The sequence below is a fragment of the Sturnus vulgaris genome, chromosome 9 (assembly GCF_052056855.1).
Source record: "Sturnus vulgaris isolate bStuVul1 chromosome 9, bStuVul1.hap1, whole genome shotgun sequence".
Lineage (NCBI taxonomy): Eukaryota > Metazoa > Chordata > Aves > Passeriformes > Sturnidae > Sturnus > Sturnus vulgaris.
Window position 1 is genome coordinate 25,220,839 of NC_142251.1, and position 25,797 is coordinate 25,246,635.

Below are 25,797 nucleotides of genomic sequence, written 5' to 3' on the forward strand. Positions count from 1 at the left end.
TTGTGTATCCTCTCAAAGTGAGCGTGGTAGTTGGCTGTGCACTTAGGGGAAATGAGTATTTTCTGGTTTTACCAATTTCCTCTCTGTTATGTGATTGAGTAGCTCGTGCTCTTCCCTTTCCTGCACTGCCTTCCAGGATGGCAGCAGTTCCTCCAGAAATTATATCACTGGGCAAGTTTACTATGATTCTCCAATGCTGAAGTCTTTCTTATTCAGACTTCCTCAGATAAAAATGAATAAATAAACCCAGGGTGATTCCTAGCCTCAAACTATTGTTAGGACTGGCAGGAAGGGGTGGTCAGGCGTGACCAGGGACGTGATGGGGTTGCTGTCTCTGGGACAGAAAACGTGTGGGATATGGTGCTTTGGGACATGCTTCAGTGATGGACCTGTCAGTGCTGGATTAGTGGTTGGATGTGATGATGTTGGAGGGCTTATCCAGCCTTAGTGATTCAGTGATTAAAGAAAGGACATTGTAATGTCCTAGTGATCATAATGAAACTAAATTTTTATTGTCATGCCTTCGTGTTGTTGCTCAAGAGCAAAGGTTTGGAAGCGACATAAATCATCATTTAGGGCTTATCCTGCCGTTTCAGAGTTAGCATTAAGAATCATTCCCTTGAAATCAAACCTCACATGGTGCTTCACTTCTTTTCACTTTGACATTTTTGTTGGATCTGAGAACTCATCCTGTCCAGCAGTTCCCAGGGTTTTTTAGAGATGCAGAAAGGAATAACCTCTGTTACTTTGAAGGCCTCTGATGTCCCCTGATCTTCACAGAGTGCTCAAAAAGCAGTGGCCTGTGGAGAGCCTGTTGAAGAGCCATGAAATCCTGGTTTGCAGTTTGCACCTCCAAGCCTTTAGAACATCTCTAGACAGCTGTGGTTGGCTGGGAGGTTACATACAGCTCCAGCAGCTGGAATTCCCTTCCTGGATTTACAGAGGGCAGTATTGCTGCTTCTGCAGAGCTCACAATCATAAGTAGGATTGTAATGCGTGGAAGCATAAATACTACAATATATTTATGGGATAAATATAATTCCTCTCTTCATTTGTTTATCTGTAGAGCTGCTAGAAGCACTGGGATGATTGGAATTTAAGATACTTGAGTCCTGCTCTTACCCTGAGGTAGAGGAAATAAGCGCAAGAAATTTCTCCAGCTAAGGCAGGTAAATACCTGTATCTCCATAGCTTATGTGAAATTAAGTTCTTGATTAAAAAAAAATGAATTGTGGAAACCTTCCTAAAGAGTAGGAACTTACTTGCTCTGTAAAATACAGTTTAAAAGGAACAGATTAATTTTATCTTCTTTTTTATTTATTAAAGGACCTTTCATACTGAACTCCGCTCTGAGACAAGGGGAAGCTTCTCCTGTGTGGGATTGAAATAGATACTTGGCAGTTGCCTTAAATAAACTAAGGCAAAAATGTCTATCATAGATCCTTACCAACACATTGTGGTAAGTAGCACTGAATCTTATATATATACCATCTTCTCTGATATACACTGTCTTGTATAATGACTTCCCTGCTCTAAGTTACTCTAAATAAGCACATAAAATTGGAGTTGTTACTGTTTCCTTCAAGAAATGGTAGGTGTGTCTAGCTTTCTTCTTTACAGTGCAGTTTTGGGGGGGAGGGGGTGTTGTACTCTTTTCCTTTTCGTTAGTATGAGTGGAGGAATAAGTAGACAATTTGGGATATTTAGATCTGAAACTGGTGTATATCACTAATGTTGGTTCAAAGAGAATCCTCAAAATATATCGTGCACGCTCTGAGTGAGGTGATCTGTGCCACTCAGCAGCACACTGTACCCCTGCTGCCTTCCTCCTGCTTTATCCCAGTGTTCCTGCTGCATCCTTGTCCCAGCTATCACACCCTTGGGATGGCAGTGAGCCAGTCAGTCCTGCTGAATGAGAAAAAAACCAGTTCAATACAAAAAAAGACAATTCTTAGGGAGAAATCCTTCCCTGTGAGGGTAGTAAGGCCCTGGCACGGGGTGTCCAAAGAAACTGTGACTGCCCCTGGATCCCTGGAAGTGTCCAAGGCTGGGCTGGAAGAAGCTTGAAGCAGCCTGGGCTAGTGGGATGTGTGCCTGCCTATGGCAGGAGGTGGCACTGGATGGGCTTTAAGGTCCCTTCCAACCCAAACCATTCTGGGATTCCATGGAAGGGTTAGAAAATCCATTCTGTGCTGTTGGAGTTGGCCAAAGGGGAGGGTGGGCTCAGCCCATGGAATTGTAGAAGTTGGAGCAAGGGAAGGAGGAGGGAGATGGGAGCAGAACTGCCCTTTGTGGCTCAGCAGCCTCTGAATGCAGCTGTGCTGGAAGGGAGTTTCCAAAGCAAACACTGGAATGGCAATTCCTGCCCAAGCCGAAATCTGGAGCCACACTGGGCGTGTTCCTATCAGGGGCTTCTCGTAACAGCAACAGTCAGGTGTCCCCAGAGATAGCTGCCACACACTTGTCACAGTATTTTACTTTTACATGGCTAAAAATACTCCCTGTGCTTCCTAGAAGTGATCTCTTATCAACCCTGTGGTTTGTTCCCCATGCACTCACATCCTCCACACCAGTGTACAGTCAGCAGATGTCAAACCAGCTCTTGCTCCCTCCCCAGTCCTCTGAACTGCTGGGAGGGAGGACAAACCTCAGGGTGATGTCTGTGTTAAAACAATATTGCCTTAATTCCTTTCAGCATCAGTGCCCTCTCCTGGATGGATTGCTTGGAATGATCTGTACCTTTTTGGGAGGGGTCTCTGGGGCACTCAGTTATATTTTATTAAATCACTTACTTAAAATGACTTTTTGATACCAATAGTCAACAAAATGGAGCTGTCCTACAGATACAATATAATGAATAAAAAAGTGTGTATAGTACATGTAGTTAGAGTTCCCTGGGAATGCTGACCTTTTGCTCTGGGAATGTTGCTAATTCCAGAATCAACACCGTTCATGCAAGAGCTGATCCTTTAGTTGCTTGGAAAGTGAATGGAAATCCTGGAAGTTTTTTAATTTGAAAACTGAAATCCCGTGGAAAGTTTTATTGAGATGTTGAACAGTCATGGATAGCAGGCTCACATCAATGCCAAAATCTTGGATTTAAATGATATTCGGCATTAAATTACTCAAAAGAATTCTGCATTTTCCACAAGTCCTTGTGCTGACTATTGTGTGTTTTCTGATCTTTTTTTTTGCGTTTTATGAACGACTCTGAGGTATAAATTAAGGTGTTCAGAAAGCTGCCACAGGTGCAGACAGAACTTACTATTCAAAAAATGCAAAGAATTAAAGTGTGTAATACAACTTCATTTACTTTGATATGGAGGGTAAACATTATAACAATGGAAAAAAGCACTTCAAGATAAAATTTGTGTGTGGGCACAAAAGTTTGTCTTAATTGTGATACCCTGTGAAAGAAGAGCATGGACTGCATGAAAATCAATTACTTAACTAAACAGGCAAATATTTTCATTTGTCCAGCCCCATTGTTAGCTCAAGTGGCCTTAACATGAAGGAAGTAAAGCCATTTAATACTTGTGCATTCTGCCCGTGCCAGACCTTGCTGATTGCCTGCACCCAGAACGGCAGTGTCCTGGTGGAGCTCTCGTCCCTGACTCAGCATTCTGGAATATGACAAATGTGACATTGAGCACATGCAAATCCCTGCCTTTCTGGGCACGTCCGGAAGGGTGGCAGGCAAAACGGGCTCCGGGAGATGGTGGGGCTGTGTCCCAAGCCCTGGTGAGACGGGAGTGGTGCTTCTGTGCTCACAAATGCAGGGGCATCTAAGAAAGAGAAAAGCAGATAACTTGGGAAATTTTACTGAGGGGAAGGAAAGCACTCAAAGGTGAGAGAGGAACAAAGGGGGCAGGGAGAGCTAAGGTGTGAAAACAGAAGATGCTGAACCATAGCTGTGCAGTCATGGAAAGCCTTGTGGATTGAACAGTGAACATTGTCCACCTGAGTTTCCATAACTCAGAAAACCCATATGCAGACAGCGCAGGGTGAAAACTTTTTGTTTTTTCCTTTCTTCTCTAAATTTGTGGAGAAAGTGAAATGAAACACATGTGTAAAGCAAGGTCACTTTGAGCAGTGTATTTGAGTTTTTTTAATCCATAGAGTGCCACAATGGATTGAGTTGGATGGGACCTTAAAGCCCATCCCACCTCACTGCCATGGGAAGGGACACCTTGCACTGGAGTTAATCGTGAGCTTTTGAAATTTGTAACCTGTCCTAGATTTTTAAAGGAATGTAGATGTTGCTCCTCTCAGTGTTGCAACGTTTAAGTGATTATTTACCATCATCTGTTTTTCAGAAGTACTTGAGGAATTTGTACAGATTTTTATCAAGACTTAAGGTGAACATAAGTCACTTGAGAAAATGCAGCTTAGTCATCTAAACTAGCAAGGGCTGGATTTGTAAAGGCATTCAGAGTCAATACATTTCTCATTGTGTTTTCAGGGGCCTTCTTCAGAACTCCTGAAAAACTAAGTAAAAAATGCTTCTGAAATATGGACATTTAGGCCTTTTGATCTCCTTAGAAACTGGACCTTAAGTGGAAAATTGCCCTAATTTCCACTTGCACTTAATTTGCATGAAAAACATTTATTTTGGTATAAGAAGAGATCCAGGCTTTTGAATTTCCTGTGTGTATCTGTGTATTTATTTTTTTTTTATTAAGAGGGAGATAGTTTATTTCAGTAGTGGCAAATTTCCTCCAAGTGTATGACTATGGCCAGACATTAATAACTGTGTATAACTGTAATCCTCAGTGTATTGTTTTGGGTGAGGCACAAGGAAAGAAGACACTGCTTTTCTTTTGCCAGGCCTCTGTGTTCTCACATGCCTTTCAGAGGATCTCAGTCTTAAACCAGACTTAATTTTCCTGGCAGTACAAGAGCTGGAATGATGGGATTTGCTGCTTAAGTCAATAAAAAGCAATTTTTGTGAAGGCATTAGTAAAACAGTTATCAACTTACAATAGAAATAGTGGTGATCTCTGTGCTGCTGGGAAGAGAGCAGACTGGTAAGTGGTAGCTTGGTCTTGCTTTGATGGTAGGCATATGAATTTAGGCATATGGGAGGTGCAAGCGAATTACAGAGTGCTTGTTGTCAGGTGGTATTGTGTAGTATCCCCTTTTTCCAGTCAGAGCTGTGGGACATGAGAATTGCACATGAATTTCACCTATCAGCTGAGAACTAAACCCAGCACACCCATGTCCCATCCTTGTCACTTAATTATAACTCCTCTTCACTGTTAAATGCTCAGTGATCTCTGATTTGTGGTCTCCAGCGAGGACAAGCTCTTTCTTGACAGCTGAGAAAAAGGAGGAGGGTGGTGTGTTTGTACTTTGGGCTGTTTCTTTTAATTACAAGGTTGGATATGACAAAGGAAATGCTTCAGTCTGTATGAAGAAACTTGAGGCCAGTTGTGAAACCAACTTCATCAATCTGATATACTTGGGAGATAATAAAGCAGCTTTGAGCATTTTCAGACAGCAAACTGAAAACGGGGCAGCGAGAGCTGGTGATTTCTGGAGAGTCACACTGAGCTTGTAAAAGTTCTTGGGGCAGGGTAAATGACAGAGCCTGGGGTGGCTTCACATAGCTGTGTTCCCAGCCCTTCCCAGTTACCCACGAAAATCCCCATTTACCCCACTGTGGAGGAAAACTCTGGACTTCTTTTTGCCCTGTGTCAGAAGCATAAATTTGTTCAGGGAGGTGTCACATCCTCCTTCCGTTTATCCATCGTGGAAGCTGCAGTGCAGAAGGTGATGGATGTCACTCAGTCACTGGGATGTCTTCATGTCAGCCCATGGAAGACTGTTAAATAGGTGTTGCTCCTTAGGAACTCTGGGTTCCCACAGCTGAACCCTCTCTGCTGGGTCTGATGCTTTCAAGGTGAGCAACATCCTACTGGGAGTATCAGGAAGAGTCTGAATTCCCCTTCTCCTGTGTTGCTGAACCACTTGCTGTGCCATTACAGTTTTAGTGCACCACAGCTGGCATTGCCACATTTTGCCCCGCCTTCTCACATGGTTCCAGATAACTCCTGTGGCTGCCAGGGGAAAATTCCAGAGCCAGGCAGAGTCCTGGCCGGACCCTCCAGCAGCCAACACAGCGTGGGGATGATGACAGCCAGCTAAAGCTGATAAACTCGGTGTCTGGGTCAGGCAGTGGCTGCAGTGAAGTCACCCCCTGTATTGCTGTGGGCATTTGCTCCTGGAGCCTTTGCCATGGGGATGTGGCTGTGCCTTTGAATACCTCAGGCTTCTGCAGGAGTTGTGTTGGTATTGCTGGAGGTGCTTTTTAATTAGTTCTGACTCAAATGCCACTGAAGCACTCACAAGTCATTTTGCTGTCTTTGGAAGATTAGTTTTGGCTTTCCTTATTTTTTGAGAAAATGGTATGTAACTTATATTAATTTTTTTCTTTATTCATATGAGAGGGACCCAGTCTGTTTCAGGTCTCTGGGTGTGAGCTGTAGCCACAAAATAAGGAGGCTTGGCTGAAACAACCTATTCTGGAAACAAAAAAAATAGGAAGTATCCAGATGAAAAAAAAAGAGCAGGAAAGCTATTCAGAGCCTGAATAAGCATGTCCCATAGCAAGGATATTGTCTATGATTTTAAATTAATTTCAGTGAATTTCCTGATGGTGGCCTTCTCCCTGATTGTGGTCACAGTGACTTGATAGGCTGTGTTTATTTTAATGTACTTCACAAGGCTGGTGAGTAGTTAGGAAAAGATAGAAAATACACAATTGTGAGACCTGATCCTGGCTTTAATACCTCACGTTTCCTCCCAATCTTTGTGTCCCTGTGAAGCCAGTGTTGGCTGCTCTGCAGTCTGCAGACTTCTGATTCTCAAAGGTATCCAGCAGGTTGGTCAAACTCAGGACTATGTAGATAAAGCAACATATCTACAGCTGAGTTGGTAACTTCTTTTTATTAAGGCTTTTACTTTTTGTTTCTTAATTTCACACCTTTTCCTACTTCCCTGATTTGTTGAGGACACATCTGCTCTTAGGCAGGCAGCTCCTGCTGTGTGTTTGGGCTTTGAAAGAAGGGGAACCTCCAGAATGCGCATGAAATGTGCTGGTAACTGTTTTAACAGCTTGCTTTGCACCTTCCTTACATTGTCTTGAGGCTGCTTTCACGCTGAATATTGATGTGTACTAGAAGGTACAGCACTAACTCTACCCCTCGTGTGTGCAGTGTGCATTTATCTGCTCCAGAACACAGACTTTGAAGTAATTCCTGCCATTCTTTTAAGGAGGGGAAGGCAATTACCAAGACAAGCTGTAAAATAGACTGTTTTTATTCTTCCCTTGTACTCAGTGGTTCCTGCCTGACTAAATGCCTCGGAGCAGGTTCTGTGGTGAGGGGGAGTGTTTTTGGTTGAGATTAGCAGGTGTGGCTGCAGGAAAATCCAGCAGTCCCAGTGCAGGTACCTCTTGGTAAAGCTCCAGGGTGCAGTTCAGCTTTAGGATGCTCTATCCAGTATGAGTTGACTGACTGATTTCTCTCTCTGTTTTCTTGGACAAAATGAAACCTTATTTTGATAGATGGGTTGGTTTTTTTTTTTTGGTTCTGGACCTTAATCACCTCTCACTCTCTGGCTTTCAGGTGGAACACCAGTACTCACACATATTCACCGTGACAGTAAGGAAAGCCACAAATGTCACCAAAGGAGCCATTGGTGACATGCGTGAGTATCTCTCTTTCTATTTTGCCTTTTTTCTATGAGCCTATTGCCATGGGCAGGGGAGATGGTGACTCATTAACTGTGTGTTAAATGGTTGTTAGTGGGCTGGTGGTGGGTTTCTGTGTGTCTTGCTAAAGCAGGGGCAGTGTCCCCATGTCACTGCTCACTCTCACTCAGAGAGCAGATCTGCCGCTCCTTCTTTCCATTGATCCACAGGGACTGAGTGAGTTGTAAACGATTTGCCTACAAGCCAGCAACACCTACAATTAGCTTTTTGGCTCGTCAGGAGTGCTGTGTGAGTGCACTGAAACTGGAAATTGCTGCCAACTCACAGGCTGTGGTTTGGTGGGGGGAAAAAAAGCCCAGAGCTCTGCTGAGTCGCTGCAGAAAGCAGAAAAAATGTAAGCCATTAAAAAAAAAAAAAAAAAAAAGCCCCCAAATGGGTCAGCAGATATTGTGGTGGGGAGATGGATGACACCAGCACTTCTTCCTCTTTCTGGGAGGCAGCTGAGCCTCTGGACTTGGCAGCTGAACAGGAAACCACTAGGAAGAGCAACTCTGCTCTGATCTTAAGGAGGGAAGAGAGAAAGAATATTGGTCGAATCTGCAAAAAGAATATTCCTGCCTCCTTGGGTCTGTCTGCTTTGGTGCCAGGCCATCCCTCCCTTTTCCCTGTGCTTCCCAAGTCTTGCAAGCTGGGGCAGGGAGAATGAATACCCTTGGTTCCTGCTCTCCCATCCAGCTGACTGGACTTAGAAGTGTTTCCCAACTCCTGGAAACTACTTCTGGGGCAAACTACAGCAGCTGCTCTGCCCCACAGCTTTGCTTCAGGGGGTTTTCGTAACTGAAGTCTACTGCTGATGCCAAAATTGCACTAGGGTTACTTGAGAGGGCCACAAGTACAAGGGAAGAGAGGGGAGCCCTGGCAAAGGGGAAAAGAGGGAATTGGGAGTCTGTCCCATCCCCTGTGGGGTAAGGGGAAGGAGCACACAGAGAAGATGCAGTGATGTTTGTGTGTGTATACGGATATGTATAATTTCATATATATGGTGGTCTTTAGATAAGAAGACCTCAGGAAAAGTACTGGAAGAGTGGAACAAGGAGCCCATGAGTTTGTGTGTGTAAGGAGATGAATTAAATGGAAAGACACAGGTTCTTGGACACAGGTGTCTGTTGTGAGACAGTGTGGGCAACATGGGCAGGGAAAAAAGGGAGGTTGAAGTGGGGACCCCATGATATGATATTAAAGGGAATATGGAAAGTGTGACAAAAGCCAGAAGATCATGGCAACTTTGTGCACCAGAGCAAATATGGGTGACCTATAGTATAAACTTCAAATATTCAAATCATCAATGTAATTGTATTTTTTTTAGAAAAAAAATCCTCATATCTTAGCAAGTCATCAAAATCAAGAAGCTGCTCAAGAAGAATGTTTTATTTTGATAAAACTTGCCAGAGTGATGCTGCAGGGCCACTGAAACCTGCTTGGCTTCTTGTCTGAAGCTACTGCCAGAGCTCAGTAGCCTGAGGCACCTCCAGTCTGGGGCATCTCTGGGTGAGCTTCCAAGGATCCAGGGCTGGTCCTTGGGGTCCTGGCAAATCCCCCAGAGCAAGAGAAACAGATCTTTGCTTCTTCTTTTTTTTTTTTTTTATTTTGGAAAAATTAAAAATGTTTTTATTCCCTGTTGTGGGAGCCTGGAAGCTACTTAATCAAATGAATGATTGTGTTAATTACTGTGGAGAGGTGCTTGAGGCTGTAAATGGGGAAGGGCCTTTACACTTGATTGTGCCAACCTATATATATATTTCTTTTATTTGATTTGCCAGAAATGAAACTTACTGAGGGAATTGCTGAACTTTTTCATCAGGTTTTTTGTCTCAAAGACAGGAAGATATCTATGACAGACCACGTGTGAGACCTATTTGGGGTGGGTGCCTGAATTTAACTTCCTCATGGACACTCCAAAGCTGTTGACTCTTCTGGGGGATTGCCCTTAATTATTTTTGTTGTTGTTGCTCCAGATTATGAACCACAGATGCTCTGGGAACAAGAGAGTTAATTTTACATTGTGAGGTGATAGAGTCCTGGAGGAACATAAAGGATTTTCTTTGTGTGGCTGTTCGTTTTTCCGTATCAGCCTTTTCAAGAATTTCTGGAACAGCTCTGAGAGATCCAAGCAAATCTAAGTTTATTAAATATGCTGAAGTGCTTTGTGTGGTATTTTTCACCTGGAGGCTCTGAACTCTACCTGTGCTCGAGGAGTTTTAGCTGGCAGGTCTGGTGTGTGTGGTGCCCCACGCAGTGGGTGGCATGGAGGCACTGACTCCTCTGGCATGGCCATCCACACCTCTGTCTCCTAAAGCCCAGGCTGGGCAGATAACCAGTATTTCTAGAAAGTTTTCCAAGATTTCTTGAGCTCTTCATGAATGGGCAGTGTAAATGGTTGTGTCATCCTCAGGCCGTTTCGTCATTCTGTGAATTCATGTGTGGGGATGATAAATGAGGTTTTCTGTAAGAACTCACCACACAGGATGGTGGGGATGGGGAAAAAGAAGTTTGAGGGCAGACCCTTTCTTTCCCAGCAGTTCATTCAAATCCCTTCTTATTTCAGGTGTCTGCCCATTCACTGTAGCCTCTGTAGAAGTCCTTCCTTTATTGGTGTCACTTGTTTCAGTTTTAGTGTCCCTGTCTGAGTGACTCCTACACCCTGGATACTGTCCTGTCAACATCTAGATGATGCAGCTGTAGCTTTACAAAGGTTTAAATCATGGTTTAGAGGCTGCTGCTCTGGTGGGTGTGCTCAGCTCCTTTCCAGGCTGGAAGGTTTATGAGCTGAGTAAGTGCAGCAGACGGGTGCTGGGTGACCTTGGATGGCCGCTCTGTCACTCCCTCTGTCAACAGGGCAGGGAGAGAACATGTCCAAAGGGTCAGCATGAGGACGGGGACAGCTCTCACCTGTTACCCACATTGGCAAACTGGCTCAGTTTGAGGAAGTGACTGTAATTTATTGTCAGTTAATTGTAGCAGAGTAGGATAACCAGAAAGTGCTGTACACCTTTCCTTTTTTCTGTCTGCATCCCTCTCTACCAGCTATTGATGGGATTGGAGTCAGCCAGTGGACCCTGGTGAATTGGCAGAAAAACGGTTCAGTGAAAAAGAAGACAAAAAAAATTATTAGGAAGAAATTTCTCCCTGTGAGGGTGGTGAGGCTCTGGCACAGGGTGCCCAGAGAAGCTGTGGCTGCCCCTGGATCCCTGGAAGTGTCCAAGGCCAGGTTGGACAGGGCTTGGAGCAGCCTGGGATAGGGGAAGGTCTTCCTGCTGGTGGCAGGGAGACCTTTACAGTCCCTTTCAACCCAAACCATTCTAAGATTCTAGCCCCTGCTGTCCAAAACTTGCTACATAAAGCTATTACCAGGTAAAAAATACACGGCTTTGGTGAGAATTTCATTATCTTAATTGCTTAGCTTGCTGCTGATTGCAGGCCTTGTAAAAGCACTTCTCTGACTGGACCTCTTGAAAAAGACCTTTCCTCTGGCCCAATGAGTTCTTATAGAGTAGATGTGTAGTTTTGAGTCTTGTCAGATGCCACCTGAACTGTAGAGCCTTTCCTTGCTTCCATGACAGTACAAGAACTTATAAGAAAAAATACCAGTCACAAACTGCAGCATTGTGGAAGAGAAATGCTTGCAAACTGGGTCTCCTTTCCATAGCATCTCTCCCCTTCTGGACTTTGAGGCATCTTGATGGAAAACTGGGTCATTGTAAAATCTGTCTTATATCTTTAAATGTGTATTTAAGTGTACTGGCTTTCACAACAAATGGTGGCATCTACAGAGGAAACCAGTTGTGTGACTCTGCTCTTAATGATCACTCATCTTGCTTAATCCTGTTTGGGATTTGCAGATTTTCCTTGCTTCATCTTCTTTGATGCTGTGGTAGTGAACAGTGTCATTATGGGTATTTTTAGGAAAAAAATTCGCAGCACTGGTACTCAGCTTCTCTCCCAGTTGCTACCCCCTTGGGATCAAGGATGCATTTCCACTGCAGTTAAGCTGCTCAGATAAACAAGTGCTGGGAGCAGTGCAGTCACCTGAGCTCAACTCTGGTTGCAAAACTTGCCCAAACAGAGCTAGGAAGCAGCTCCTGGCATGGTCAGTCCATGTCACTGCAGCCAGCTGTGGACATCCCTGCAAGTTCAGGACATGCCCTTCCTCATTGCTTCCTGCATCTCCAGAGGAAGCTGAGATGGGAGCACACCTGCTTTGCCCTGCTCTGGGACTGGGGAATGAGGAAGGGATGTCCAGCATGCCCTGTTTGTCTCTCACACCCCTGTGCCCTGTGGCTGCTCCCCATGAGCCAGAGATCCTGGAGTTGAAGTTGGCTTGGTTAAACCCAAGTCACAGCAGTCCAGGCAGGTGTGAGCAGGGTTTTAAACCTGGCCTAGATGAAAGGAAGGAACTGGAAATTTGCCTGCTTGTATTATGGCTTGTGTTACTGCAGCTCATTCAGGACTCATCCAGCTGTTCTCTGCACTACAGCTGGCCAGTCCTGCACCCTGAATTAGCTACAGTGCACTTACCTGTCGGACTGCCATCAGATAAGGCTCTTCCTGCAAGGCCCTGGAGCAGGTCCTGATTTTTGCAAGGGGAAAACAAGCTAAACTGCTCCCCTTTTCCAGCCTAACAGCCTGGGAAAAGTAGGTCAGAGTTGGCCAATCCTCCACATCCTACAAGCTGCATGTGCAAATCTTCACGTGGCTGAAATATGGATCCATAGAAGATGGATAAAAGAAAAAATCTTAAATGAACAGTGCTGCTAACAACTGCTCAAGATGTCTGCTGAGGATCTCAGTCTAACCCTGAGGCAACCAAATGCTAGATTTCAGTTTCCTTGGCACACCCAGTATCCTTTCCCTTTTGTAGGGATATCCAGTGCTGGGAGGTGGAAGTCACGTTGGAAACAGGCTCATGTGTTCCACAGTGAAACTGATGCAGATTATGCTGCTCTTCCCAGCTGCAAAAATGTCATTTTGATGAGAAATTCTGTCCATGGGTGCTTGCCATGGAGGGGGGACCCGTTTCTGTGAGATCCCATCCTAGACGCAGCTCTCCCATGACTCCATTATGCCAGGATGGTGACATGGAGCAGTGCTGGCTCAGGCCTGGGATCCATCTTGTGTGGCTGGAGAGCCCCCTCTCCCTGCTCCAGGCCCTGCCAGGCTGTGACCAGCCCCAGAACTTTGTGGTGGCTGGGAGCTGCTGCTGTTGCATGTGCTGTCCTGTCTCCAGGCAGAGCTTCCTGGTGGGGCTCCCCTCCAGGACCTATGGACACCACTGTTCCTCCAGTCTGAGCTTTTACTCCTTCCATTTAGGAGGAGGCTCCCTCTATTTATGCCATTTGTCTCCTGTGATAATTTGACTTTTTCTTGCTTTTGATTCTTTTCCCTCTCATTTCCTGTCTCAAGAGTGCTTTGAAGTTGTGTTAGGCTTGGGCTAATGCCTGATCCAAGGGAGAACTGGAAAGAACATCAGTCCTAGTGCAATGTATAGGAAAAATACAAAGAGGGTAAGAATGTGACGCTTCCTACTGATCCTCTCCTCAGTTCAGTGAGACTCCCTGAGCTGGATGTGCCTTTGGGGTAATCAGCTGTCACTGAATTTCTCTTGCAGAAAATTCACTGTTTTTCCTTCAATCCACATAGGTCTTCTCATCCACAGCTCCTTGAGTAAGAAGTTCTGCAGGTTGCTGCCTGAAGAAGACTTTTAATTAGTTTTGAAAATGTTATTTTAAAAGCATGAGCTGGAGAATCCGAACAGGGGTCGGTTTGGGGCCCTTCATGACAAGAAAGATGCTGAGAGGCTGGAACCAAGGAAGGAAATGGAGCTGGGAAAAGGTCTGGAGTCCCAGCAGTGGCTGAGGGAGCTGGGAAAGGGCTCAGTCTGAAGAACAGGAGGCTCAGGGGGGACCTTGTGGCTCTGCACAACTCCTGGACAGGAGGGGACAGCCAGGGGTGTCGGGCTCTGCTCCCAGGGAACAGGGACAGGATGAGAGGGATTGGCCTCAAGTTGTGCCAGGGGAGGATCAGGTTGGACATCAGGATGAATTTCTTCCTGGAAAGGGTGGTCAGGCCTTGTCAGGGGCTGCCCAGGGCAGTGGTGGAGTCCCCATTCCTGGAGGTGTTCAAAAACCATGTTCATGTGGCACCTGGGGACAAGGTTTGGTGGTGAACACGGTGGTGATGCTGGGCTGATGGCTGAGCTTAATGGTCTTGGGACATCTTTTCCATCCATCATCTGGATACTGCCTTGCATTTTGTAGGATTCCAACTATCCCACAGATCCATCTGTACCAAAGAAAAGCTCTTACAACTCAAGAACGTTTATTTATGTATTTCTGACTGCACGTGTTCTGAAAGGGAGGGAGAAAATGATCAGCCTTCCTCACATTTGCCACCACAGGAAGGGAACACTTGTGGAAGATGGTTTTTACTGACCAGCTTTATAAAAGCATCCAGCCAAGAGTATTACAGGGCAGTTGAAATCCAGGGAATGTGTGCTCAGTGCTGGGTTTTTGAAGCATTCCTGACATTTATCTGAATTAAAAAGTCAAGGGAAGAGATTCTTCTCCCTCACAGGCCCTGAGGCTGTACTTCAGCAATATGGGAAATCAAGCTCTGGGGCTGCTGGGAGAGTCCCAAAACCTCTGAAGCCTCCTGATACGAAACACAGACCCAGTGTAAACTTGTTCTGCCAATTCAGAAAATGCTGCCAGTCTAAATTTGTATTAGCAGAGTTTATGCCAGACTGGGAGTAATCTGTGCTCCATCAGATAGCATAAACGTGGACTAAAAATCATAGTGTGGGTTTGGAGTGATTCAACAGGAACATGATGATATGCCTGTACTTACTGCAGACCAAATTTTACCCTGTCCAGGTCTGGCATTTCCTTGGACCCACAGTCAGAGCTGAGCCAGGCCTCCTTCTGTCCTGCTCATGTCTTTGGTGGTGGAGTGTCGTGGTTTGACACTGGCCAAATGCCAGGCACCCACCAAAGTTGCTAACTCATCTGCCACAGGTGGGCATAGAAAAAAAACAATTAATGAAGGGTTCATGAGTTGGGATAAGGACTGGGAGTAAACACTCCACGGGGAAAACAAACTCGGCTTAGACATACAAAGTGAATTTATTATTAACAGAATCAGAGGAGGATAACGAGAAGTAAAATAAGCCCTTAAACACCTTTTTTCCCCCCATCCTCTCTCTCCTTCCCACTGACAGCACAGGGGACAGGGCGTGGGGGTTTGGGTCAGTTCATCACCGAGATTTTCTTCTGCTGCTCAGGGAGAGGAGTCCTGTCCCTGCTGCACCGTGGGGTCCCTCCCTCCCCCAGGAGACTCCATGAACTTCTCCAGCACGGCTCCACTGCCACCAGCAGCAGCCAAACCACACCTGCCACAGCTGAGTCCCTCCCACGGGCACACAGCCCTCCCAAAAATGCTGCTGCTGCTGCATGGGGCTCTCTTCCCATGGGCTGCAGCCCTCCAAGGACAGGCTGCTCCAGCCTGGAACCAGGGCCCCCTCTCCACTGGGTCTGCACTGGATCACAGCTCCAGGCATCCCCTGCTCCAGCCTGGGATCTCTGCATCCCTATGGATCTCTATGGGCTGGGGGTGGATCTCTGCATCCCTGTGGATCCCCACGGGCTGGGGGTGGATCTCTGCATCCCTGTGGATCTCTATGGGCTGGGGGTGGATCTCTGCATCCCTGTGGATCCCCCCGGGCTGGGGGTGGATCTCTGCATCCGTGTGGATCCCCCCGGGCTGGGGGTGGATCTCTGCATCCCTGTGGATCCCCCCGGGCTGGGGGTGGATCTCTGCATCCCCATGGATCCCCCTGGCTGCAGGGGCACAGCTGCTCCACCATGGTCTCACCACGGCCTCCAGAGGAATCTTTGCTCTGGCACCTGGAGCCCTTCTCCCTCTCCTCCACTGACTTTGGTGTTCCCATTTTGTTTTCCTTCACATGTCCTCACTTCCTCCTCTTCTCTGGCTAGAAAAAACTGTGTCCACTTTGTTTTGATTTTCTTCTTAAATCTCTTCTGACAGAGGTGTTACCATCCTCTGTAATTGCCCCAGCCTTGGCCAGCAGCATGTCCATCTTCAGAGCCATCAGGGATTGGCTCTGCCACACGTGGTTGGAAGCTTCCAGCAGCTTCTCACAGAAGCCACCTGTGTGGCCTCCAGCTACCAAAAACCAGGTTGTGCAAAACCAACACATGGAGTGAGATATTTCACTGGTTTAACAGTGAGAACTAGGTATTTAAATTCATTAAAAAGTCCTAAACCCCTTAGACTCTGGCACACTAATAGAAAAATGTTATTTTGCGTAATGCTTCAGTCACTTTTCAGTGTGTGTGTCTGGAAAGGATAACCTAGAGAAGGCAGTGTTTCTTTGCTCTTGGCACTTCTACAAGTGTGGTTTGACCAAAAGCTGACTTGTTTAGGGTTTTTTTTTCCTTTTCAAGGCTGGGTCAGTGGAAGCAATGGTATCCTGCAGCAGTGAGCTGGGTGATAGTGCAGTGCCTGTGCTGGGAGCTGGTTCTTCCCCCCGCTGAAGTAACTCCAGAGATGAAAAGCACTGTCATAAAAGGAACAAATAATTTTTAATGAAGGTGTTACCTAATCCCAGGATTTCTCAAAGCATAGCTGCTGCTTCAGAGCTACCTTACTTCCCTTGGAGTCACCTTCCGCTCACAAAATCTGGCACTGCCTCACCCCTTTGCAAAATCCTCAAAGCCTCCAGCCCTGGCATTGCCTGTGGTGCCTTAAACACGAACAGCAGTGAGTACTCCTGAGGTTTCTTTTCTTCTGGCAGGTCTCCTGGCGTCTGCATTACTGCTAGACTATAGATTTGTCTGGAGCATCTCAAGTATCTGTTCCATGGTTGGAGGGACAGTTCTTGATAAGTACAGTTTTTAAGAATTCTCTTTTTTTAAAAGCTGAAAAATCATATGAAACTGGGAATAGCCATGAATTTAAAATTCATTACTTTTTCTTCCGACCATGGCAGAGACACCAACTCATATTTCCATGCCACTGTAAGGCCTACACAATTTGAATAGAAATTCACCATTTGAATAGAAATGCTGTTGTTATTTAGTTTCCTTCCTCTTTGAGGAAAGAGAGGTCATCCAGCAATTCCCATTATTGGCTTGACCTCTACCAGGCTGCTCAGCTGCATTTCCTAAACAAGTTGTACTGTGGTGCAGAAAGCCAAAAAAATTGTGGGAAATACACAAAATGGTCATTTGGGACCTAGTAAGTTTTTGTCAATGGGATTGCATTTAATGGTGGATAAATTAAAGGTTATTACCACTTTATATTTTGAGATAAATATATATCCATCTCAGTATTATACTCGAACAAGCTTTCTATAGTTTCTTTATGGTAATTATGCTGTTGAGGTAATTAAAATTGGAATGACTGAAATATAAATCATATATCTGAAATACTAATCATATTAATATAGAGGCCTGATGACAGCCATCTCACCAGACTAATAAGATCAAATGGATTCCAGTCACTGCAGAAAATTTTACAGGGTTACCCTAATAGTCAGATTGCTTAAGGCATTACTCATTTTTCACTGTGAAAATGTTTGACCCTAATTACTGTCCACTGTGTGTTTCACTTGGTGATTCATAATGTAATTTAAAGGGAAAATCCTATAGCCATGAGTTAACCAGGAGATAAATCAAATGAGGAAAAGTCAGCGAATCCTTACTTTCTACCTCTCAGCCATTCCTAAGGCAGCAGTTTAAAAACAGTAATGGGGATGCTGACTCTGCTCTTGTTTTTGGATGTGTGTCTTCAGCCCCTGGAGCTTTGGGTGGGGGGGGGCTGTAAATCTGAGTTATCACCAACGTTTTGTTAATTACCCGAGACTTCATCTGCCTCCAGGCTGCTAATTGCAGGACAGCATCAGTGCTAAAAGCCTTAATTGTGTTTTTTTAGCGTGCAGGTGGGGTTTGAGATACTTATGCTTAATTGTTGGTTCAGCCTGCCTTGTTTCTGAGAAATGGTGATGGAGTGGCAGCGCTTGCGTAAGGAACAGCCCGAGCAGGGCTGAGCTGCACAGAAACTCTGCTTTCCTCGGAAATGTCCTGGGAACGAGTGGAAATTCCCCCAGGTGACTGTTGTGAGGACACTGTGGTTGGTGTCTCAGGCAGCTGCTGCCACACCAGACCAGTTCCCCAACAGTGCTGCCCCTACACAAAATCCTTAAGGCTGGAAAAGACCTTTAGGGTCATCAGGTCCAGATAGAGAGAATTCTCAGACATAGATAATTCTCTTGTCATGACTCAGCATCAGCTTTTGACCCATACACCGTAACAATTCTTCCTTTTAAGATCAAAATACAGATGGCAGCCTTCCAGTGCCTAAAGGGGCTCCAGGAGAACTGGACAGGGACTTGTGACAAGGGCCTGGAGGGACAGGACAATGGCTTTCCACTGCCAGAGGGCAGGGTTGGGTGGGATACTGGGGAGAAATCCTTCCCTTTGAGGGTGGGGAGCCCTGGCACAGGGTGCCCAGAGAAGCTGTGGCTGCCCCTGGATCCCTGGAAGTGTCCAAGGTCAGGCTGGACAGGGCTGGGAGCAGCCTGGGATAGTGAAGGTGTCCCTGCCCATGACAGGGGGTGGCACTTGTTTGCCTTTTCCCCCCAACCCAAACCATTCTGGAGTGCTGTGATAACAAGCTATTTTTAGTTGCATTTTCAGATTAGTTTTTTTTAACATTACCTGGCAAATAAATTAGCAGAAGCCCAAGAAGGAATAAAAACACCCATGCTGCGAGTGCATGCTGGCTCTTTAATGTACATTTGATAACTTCAGTGTTTTGAAATACATTGAATGCTTCCATGTTATTTGCCAAGTTGCTGGTAGTTTTTGGTCCCCATCCAAGCAGTGAGATTTTGATTAATATAGCTTAAAGAAGTATTTAGTATCACTTATAGCAATATCTTAATCAGAGCAAGCAGTCTTCCTGTATATTTTCTCTTCATCTAAAGAAGGAAGTTAAAAAATAATAGGTTTTCATCTTCTTAACTGAAAATAGCTCCAAATAAACTTTCAAACATGAAAGGGCAGGTGATTAAATCTTCGCCTTGGGTTAAAAAGCTAATAAAGAGATGGAGTGAGGTGACTTGGCAATACTGAACTACCAAGACTGATTTTTCCAAATTTAGTTGATCCATGCCTTGGGTTTAGTTTCTGTTTCAACACTTACCAGGCTTTGCCTGATAGGAAGTTAGTAATGGATCTGCATGTCGGAGGTCTGGGGTTTCTACATGCTTCGGGCTTTTAAATATTGATAGGAAACCATTTGTTGTTTGTATTGATAAACAAAATTAGATTTTTGTAACAGAGTTGGGACTGATCGCAGCATGATCTGAATGGAGGAGGCATTGATGTTTTGCCCAGAACTCTGCTCAGCCATCAGGATTTTGCCTAAAATCCAGGTTTTTGTAGGCAATTTCAGTCTCTTTGCAGAGCAAACCCTGGTGTTTATTGCCAAAGTTGCGCTGGATATCAAGACTTAGGAAATGAGACCTTGTCACTGCATGGATTTTTAGTTTCAAAGAGCCTTGTTTCTCTTGATTCTTGTCTTTGTGGCAGAGCTTTGTGTAGTAGTTGAAAGGAACTAATGCAGAAGTTGTCAAGTTGGAACATCTGCTGGTGAGGAAAGACTTGGGGCTTGATCCCCCAGTTCCCCTGCCCATAACAAAGAGACAAGATCAGACATAACTCCTCAGGAGCTAATAAAGCTTGCTATTTAAAGGCTTTGCAGTGATCCCCGGCTTTAAGTAGCTACTTGTTTGTTACTGGAGGAGCGCTGAGACCACCTCAGTGTAGCAATTAGCTGAGCCCCACAGGTGTGGAGCACAGTGGTAAACTCCTTGAGAAGCTGGATTAGGATAACACTGAATAGGATTTGCCTGGGGACACATCCAGAACCTCCTGAGTTCTCCAGCCTCCAAAAGCCTTTCTTTCTTTGGTTGTTTGGTCAGGGTTTTTTCCCCAAAAGATATTTGATTTGAAATTATCCAACTTCTTTGTTTTCTTTTTCTTCTTCTCCGAGGAGGAGGGAGAAGTGGTTCTGGGCCTCAGGAATCTCTTGGATAAGGTTTTATTGAACTTCTAGTTCCTCAAATTTGCCTTTATTGATAAAAGGTATCTTTGGACTTAAAATGTGTACAAGGAGCAATATTTGGACTTGCTTTTCCTCATGATAGGATTTCATCTCTTTCCACAAGAGGCCTTTAAGGAATTGTTTGTGATGAGTGTTGGTTTTCTTGATAAGGTTTCACTAAATCAGAGGACAGACTTGGAGGAGAGAATTGAGCTTCTTCATGCGGGACAGCTCTGGTCTCTGCTCCCTGTGCCCAGGGACAGGACCCAGGGAATGGCTGGGGCTGTCCCAGGGCAGGGTCAGGCTGGAGATCAGGGAAAGGCTCTTCCCAGAGGGTGGAGGGCACTGCCCAGGCTCCCCAGGGAATGGGCACAGCCCCAAGGCTGCCAGAGCTCCAGGAGTGTTTGGACAATGCTCCCAGGGATGCACAGGGTGGGAGTGTTGGGGTGTCTGTGCAGGGACAGGGGTTGGACTGATGGTCCATGTGGGTCCCTTCAAGCTCAGGATATTCTGTGATTCCATGTTTCAGTGTTGGAAAGACATGGGTGTTTTACCACAGCAGAGCAGGAAACTTTTCATGATCTACCACAACCACAGAAATAACTTACCCTACTCTCCTGGGAAGCATCTGAGCCCTGGCTCCATTTAACATAAAACTCCCCTCGTTGTACAGAAAATCCCTGCGTGCTTTAACTTATTATAAAGTAAATTTTAGAGGTGCATTCTGTGCCCTGAGTTTAGACACATCTGATGGGGTTTGCCAATGTTTCTTTTTTCTCCTCCCCCTGGTAATTCCTGTTAGCTGCAGTTGCCATATCTCTGTTTCCAGTTGGGGTTCTGCTGTGTAAATAAGGTCCTGACCCTGTGGTGGCTCCTCAGAGCTGTGATGGTGGCAGTGTTTCAGAGCTGAGTGTTTCTTATGCTGTGTGCAGCACTGCAGTGCTGTGACTGATTTCCTCCATCACTCCCAAACCAGCAAAGGTGTAAGAGGATCCAAAACCCACAGCAAACTGCTTGTTTTCCTTGTTTTGTGGGATACTTGCTGCTGTGACACCAGCCAAAGCCATTAAAGACTAGAAAGAGAGGAAGAAGTAAAAGTTTTTAAAAACACTTACCACTGCCTGGCAGATGTTTGCACATTCCCAATAAACTTGACTCAGTCCCTGTGCCATTCTGTTTGCTCAAGGCTTTTCCCCACCCCTCCTAAAAGCCTAATGTTTTTTTTTGGGGAGATTGTTGGTATCATTGTATCATTTCTACCATTACACTTATGTAACTTAGAGAGTTGCATATCTTTCTGACCTTGACCATGAATGGATCTGTGGTTTCACACTATTTTATCAATTATTCCTGCCCAAGCTGGAGTTTTCCGTTGCCTGACCTGTGCTCTGCTCCACAGTTGACACTCCAGATCCCTACGTGGAGCTGTTCATCCCCACGGCCCCTGACTGCAGGAAAAGAACCAAGCATTTCAACAACGACATCAACCCTGTGTGGAATGAGACTTTCGAGTTCATTCTAGACCCCAACCTGGAGAATGTTCTGGAGGTAAATCCCATGGCTGGGCTGGGGAGATGAAGGGTAAAATAACAGTGGCTTACATGTGTGTGGCATCTGATGTCTCAAGATCACCCCTTTGTTTGAAATGTTAAACCTGGTTTTAGCTGTGGTGCTAAGCAAGAGGTGTTGGATAAATTGAATTATTCAAGGAGTAGCCTGAAGAGTCATTATGAGATATGCCTGTAAGTCATCTCTTGGACAGCTCCTGGGGGACAGTACCTTGTTATTCCTTACATCAGCTGTGGAGTACTCCCTGCTTCCTCCCTGATTCAGCTCTTAAAGACAGGGAATAGGTAGGGCTTAAGGCAAATGTCTGCCCATGGAGACAAAGCAAAAGGCTGATTCTGCTGTGTCCTCCTTGCCTGGAGCTCACCAGGACTCTTCTGGGGACCACTCCATGTGCAGCCTTGTTGGCCAAGCCACTGTTCAGTCTCAGTGTGTTAAACTTCTCCAGGTTGTACATAAGGGCTGAACGTTAGATGTGTTTTCTGAGTGGACATGGCAAGGATTTAAGGTTAGCTCTGGTCCTTTGTGATCTCTGTTCTTCATAGAAGATGGCCCTGCCACCTGCTCTCTTCTGACCCCAGCTTACACAGTTCAGTCTAAATTGGCCAACTGGGATGGGGCTGCAGGCTATGAAGGTTTTCCTTGAGCTTGTGATCATCAGATCTTGGGTCTGAAAGGGAGTTGTGCTTCCTCCAAGTTCCCCGTGTTCCTGGGGAACACTCTACAGTTGGAACATTACACCCATGGCCAGCTCACTGGAACATGAAGAACTATCCCGTGCATCCTGCTCTAGAGACAAAAGATATGAGGGAATTCACAATTATTTCCTGAGCAGCAGTTCCTGCCTGTTCCTCTGGTGCCATTGCTGGGCCTCCTGGAGCAGAGCCTGGGCCCTGCTCTGAGCTCCCTTATCCTTAGGCAGCTTCCGTAGGAATGCTTGAATTTATTGAGGACAAAATTTGGTTCAAGGGTTTTGAAAAGGATAAAATTACTACAGTCACAAACACAGCAAGATGGATTATAGGTAGAAATGTGTCTTTGCAATAACCAATGGCTGTTGCTGGTTCTGAGATAGTGCAATAGAATTCCCTGACAGTTGCCTGCAAAGTGTAGATGATAAAATTTAATAATGGTTAATTGTTGACCTGGTAGAGTAGGCAAGAGCCTTTGGATTCTGCAATGGAGTGCAGAGTCAGAAATATGTAAAATCACCTCCCCACCCAAACCCTCTGTGAATTCTGAAGCTCAGACTCCACAGTCCTTGTGACTCCTTGGATCGTTTTATTCTGCAATTTAACTCTATCCCAAGTGCAGTTTTCCCTCTGAAGTGTAAGCAGCTCTTCAAAATCTCACAAAGAGGTTTTTGCTTTTGGTTTTAAGAGAGAGTGCTCAGAGATTGCAGGAATGGGCATAAAGTTCTGCAGGGAAACAGAGCAGTGTAGATACTATTAAAATAATGAGTTCTGTCCTAAAAATAAAGAGAATTCCTAATTTCAAAGGGTTGCTTGTGGCACAGGATGAAGAAGATTCTTTATAGCTGAGAAGAGGCTGGTCCGAGATCAACTGCATTAGTAACTGATTATTCAAGTGATTGTATCTTGATTCCTTTTGTTTTCTGCAAAAGATACAGTCCAAGCCACAGACATGTGATATTTTAGAAGATATAATGCCACAAAGTGGAAAAAAAACCCCGTAAGTCAAATGAGTCTGGAGATCTCATTTAATAAAAATCGTGTAAATGATAATTTGAAATTCTTTCTGAATATCTTACTTGGAAAACAGCCACTGGGGGAAAAAAAGTCTGCTAAACACAGATCCACATGGATTAGTGCAAAAGCATGGAATGGTGTTCTGCCATATCCACATCCATCTTTGGATATTACCACATTTTGGAAAGGTCTCTGTTCCAACATGAAGGGTATGAGAAGAGGCTTGAAGGTCTGCCTGGATACAGAGAGCAGCTTTGTGTAAATTGGAATGCTGCACACTTTGCCAAATCACTGCTGTAACAATTTTGGTCTATAGTCAAGGCTGGGCTATGTGAATTCCATCTTCTCTGAAAGGTTGATGAATGGTTTTCTGGCCTATCACAGCTAGAACTATACAAGTTTCTCCATAGGAAAATTTTACTGACTTTATATGTAGAATTTGAAGGTATTAGAAAGATGGTGAGATTTGCTGTCAGAAAGATGCTGGGATGAAAATCCCGTTGTGAATAATCCTGGTGTGCACCTGCAGTTCAGTTCCTTGAAGTGCCACCTCCACTGTCCATGTGCTAATCCTGGTTTAAAAGAAATGTCAGTTGGCACTGGGCATTGACTGGGTTGGGTCAGGCCCATTCTTTTTCCATGTAATTTTTTTTTTTTTTTTTTTACTTAAAGCATAGGCTTGATGGAATTAAAAAGGGATTTCTTGCAGTAGAATTGAATATCCAGGTATCTCTTCCAGGTTACTCTCATGGATGCCAACTACGTTATGGACGAGACTCTTGGCACCTCCACATTTCCCATCTCTTCTCTGAAACTGGGAGAGAAGAAGGAAGTCCAGTTAACTTTCAATGATGTAAGTTGGACATTCATGGCTTTGCCCTGGTCAGAAGTTTTCTGAGCATTCACTGTTGCCCACAGATAAACACAGAGCCTAAAGACATTTTTAAGCCTTAACTGTTTATCTTCTTACAGCCCTGCTGAGAGGAGAATTAAGCAAAACAGTGCCAGTGAAAGCCTTGGTGTCCCTGCTGGAAGAATCCTCTTTAAAAGTCTAGTTTGGAACTTTCTCTGCCTAAAGCAGTTTCTCCCCCTCTTGATGTAGTTTAGTTTCATGGCCTGAGTTAATGTGAGGTTACTCAGAGTTTGCTGGTCAGTGCATTCATTGCCCCTCCTGCTGCTGACTGTGGCTTCCAGAAAGCTGAAGGAATTCTTTTATTATTACATATTTCACTTTCTGTAAGTGGCTTGTTGTAACACAGCCCTGGTTAACATGCAATGATGCAGTAATTGGATTATTCCCTTTACACATGTCTGCAAACCAGGTGTGGAGTCACTTGAATGGGGCTTGTCTGCCTGCACTCTAACCCCTGGAAACTGTTGTTAAATCTGGGTGGAATTGAGTTTGTTCTGCACATATTAAAATCTGTAAATACCATTTGCATTTCTGGTTTGGGCTGTAGTTTATTGTATGAGCAGAGATCTTGATTTGTCACCACTCTGCTGTTTTCCATGCGATACATCTTTAAAAGCATAGTTACAGCAAATAACTGGTTAAGGGCCTATTTATTGGAAACCAGAGAATTTCGTATATGAGGTTTAGCATTTAATTTGGCATAGCCTTAGGGCAGTTGGAAATTTGATACCCTCCATTATTTTTCCTTTTTAAAATAACACCATTTTTAAAAGTTTCTGCATATTTATTTGACTAAGTGTTTCAGTAACTCTTGGGCTTCCAGAGCATGGGCTGAGAGCAGGTCCTGGTTCTGCCAGGCATGAGGTGGGGCAGTGAGAAAGAACTGATGAACACATTTTGCAAACACTGTTCACAGACCTCATTCAATTAATACGAGGAAAAACTTGGTAGGGAGTCATAGGGGAAAAAAACATTGCAAAAAAGTCAAGTACACTCTGAAATTTATAAGCAAATAGTTAGGGGTAGATAAGCTGAGCCTGATGTAGACGATGTATACATAGAATGTATTCCTGAAATAGCTGTGGCAGTCTGTATAAGGTACAGAAAATGCCATGATATCTCCCTGTTGGAATGCCTCCCTCCAAGGATTTGTTTCATGTGCATACATTTTAATAAGCATTGAATCACTGCATGGTTTCAGGAGTGCTTTCTAAATTAGTAATATCAGGTGGGGAATAGTGTAATTGCTTCCCTACCTTTGAAGTGCTTTGTCAGTGACTCTTCACTCTGTTTGTTCATGTTCTTCCCTTTGTTGTTTCTCTGCCTGTTCTTTTTCTCCCTATCTTGCTCATGCCCTGCCTCATTTGCAATTCCCGTTTCTGAACTGGGTCTGCATGTGGGAGTCAGAGGCATCTTTGCATCCCAGATCCTTCACTGCTGTCTGAGGGTCAAGCAGACATTCAGTCTGGGGTGTTGTGGCTCCATCCCTGGTGCTCACATGCCCCAAGTGAGGAGGAGAATCTGGTTTTACACAGAGGACAGTCTGAGTCTGTCACTCCTCCAGGGCTGCACCAGTGAGGCCATGGCACAGAGAGAGGGTGAAAATACCTCTCCATTGTGTCTTACTTCCACAGCCAGTACTCTGCATTGTGCCTGACAGGGAATTGGTGCTTTAATCACAAATTTTTAACTTCTTGCCTGCAGGCAACTCA

The 25,797-nt window shown here is 44.9% G+C and overlaps 1 protein-coding gene across 2 annotated transcripts in view; it reads left to right on the forward strand.

Moving 5' to 3' along the window:
• Positions 1 to 25,797, forward strand: part of PLA2G4A (phospholipase A2 group IVA) — a 70,544-nt gene that overhangs the window by 15,359 nt on the left and 29,388 nt on the right. For both annotated transcript variants that reach the window (XM_088170193.1, XM_014884299.2), the window contains exons 2-6: positions 1,067 to 1,169; positions 1,327 to 1,459; positions 7,629 to 7,710; positions 21,297 to 21,445; positions 23,912 to 24,025. In XM_088170193.1, the coding sequence (XP_088026319.1) occupies positions 1,427 to 1,459; positions 7,629 to 7,710; positions 21,297 to 21,445; positions 23,912 to 24,025 (378 nt within the window). In that variant the 5' untranslated portion in view covers positions 1,067 to 1,169; positions 1,327 to 1,426. The remainder of the gene's footprint in view (positions 1 to 1,066; positions 1,170 to 1,326; positions 1,460 to 7,628; positions 7,711 to 21,296; positions 21,446 to 23,911; positions 24,026 to 25,797) is intronic.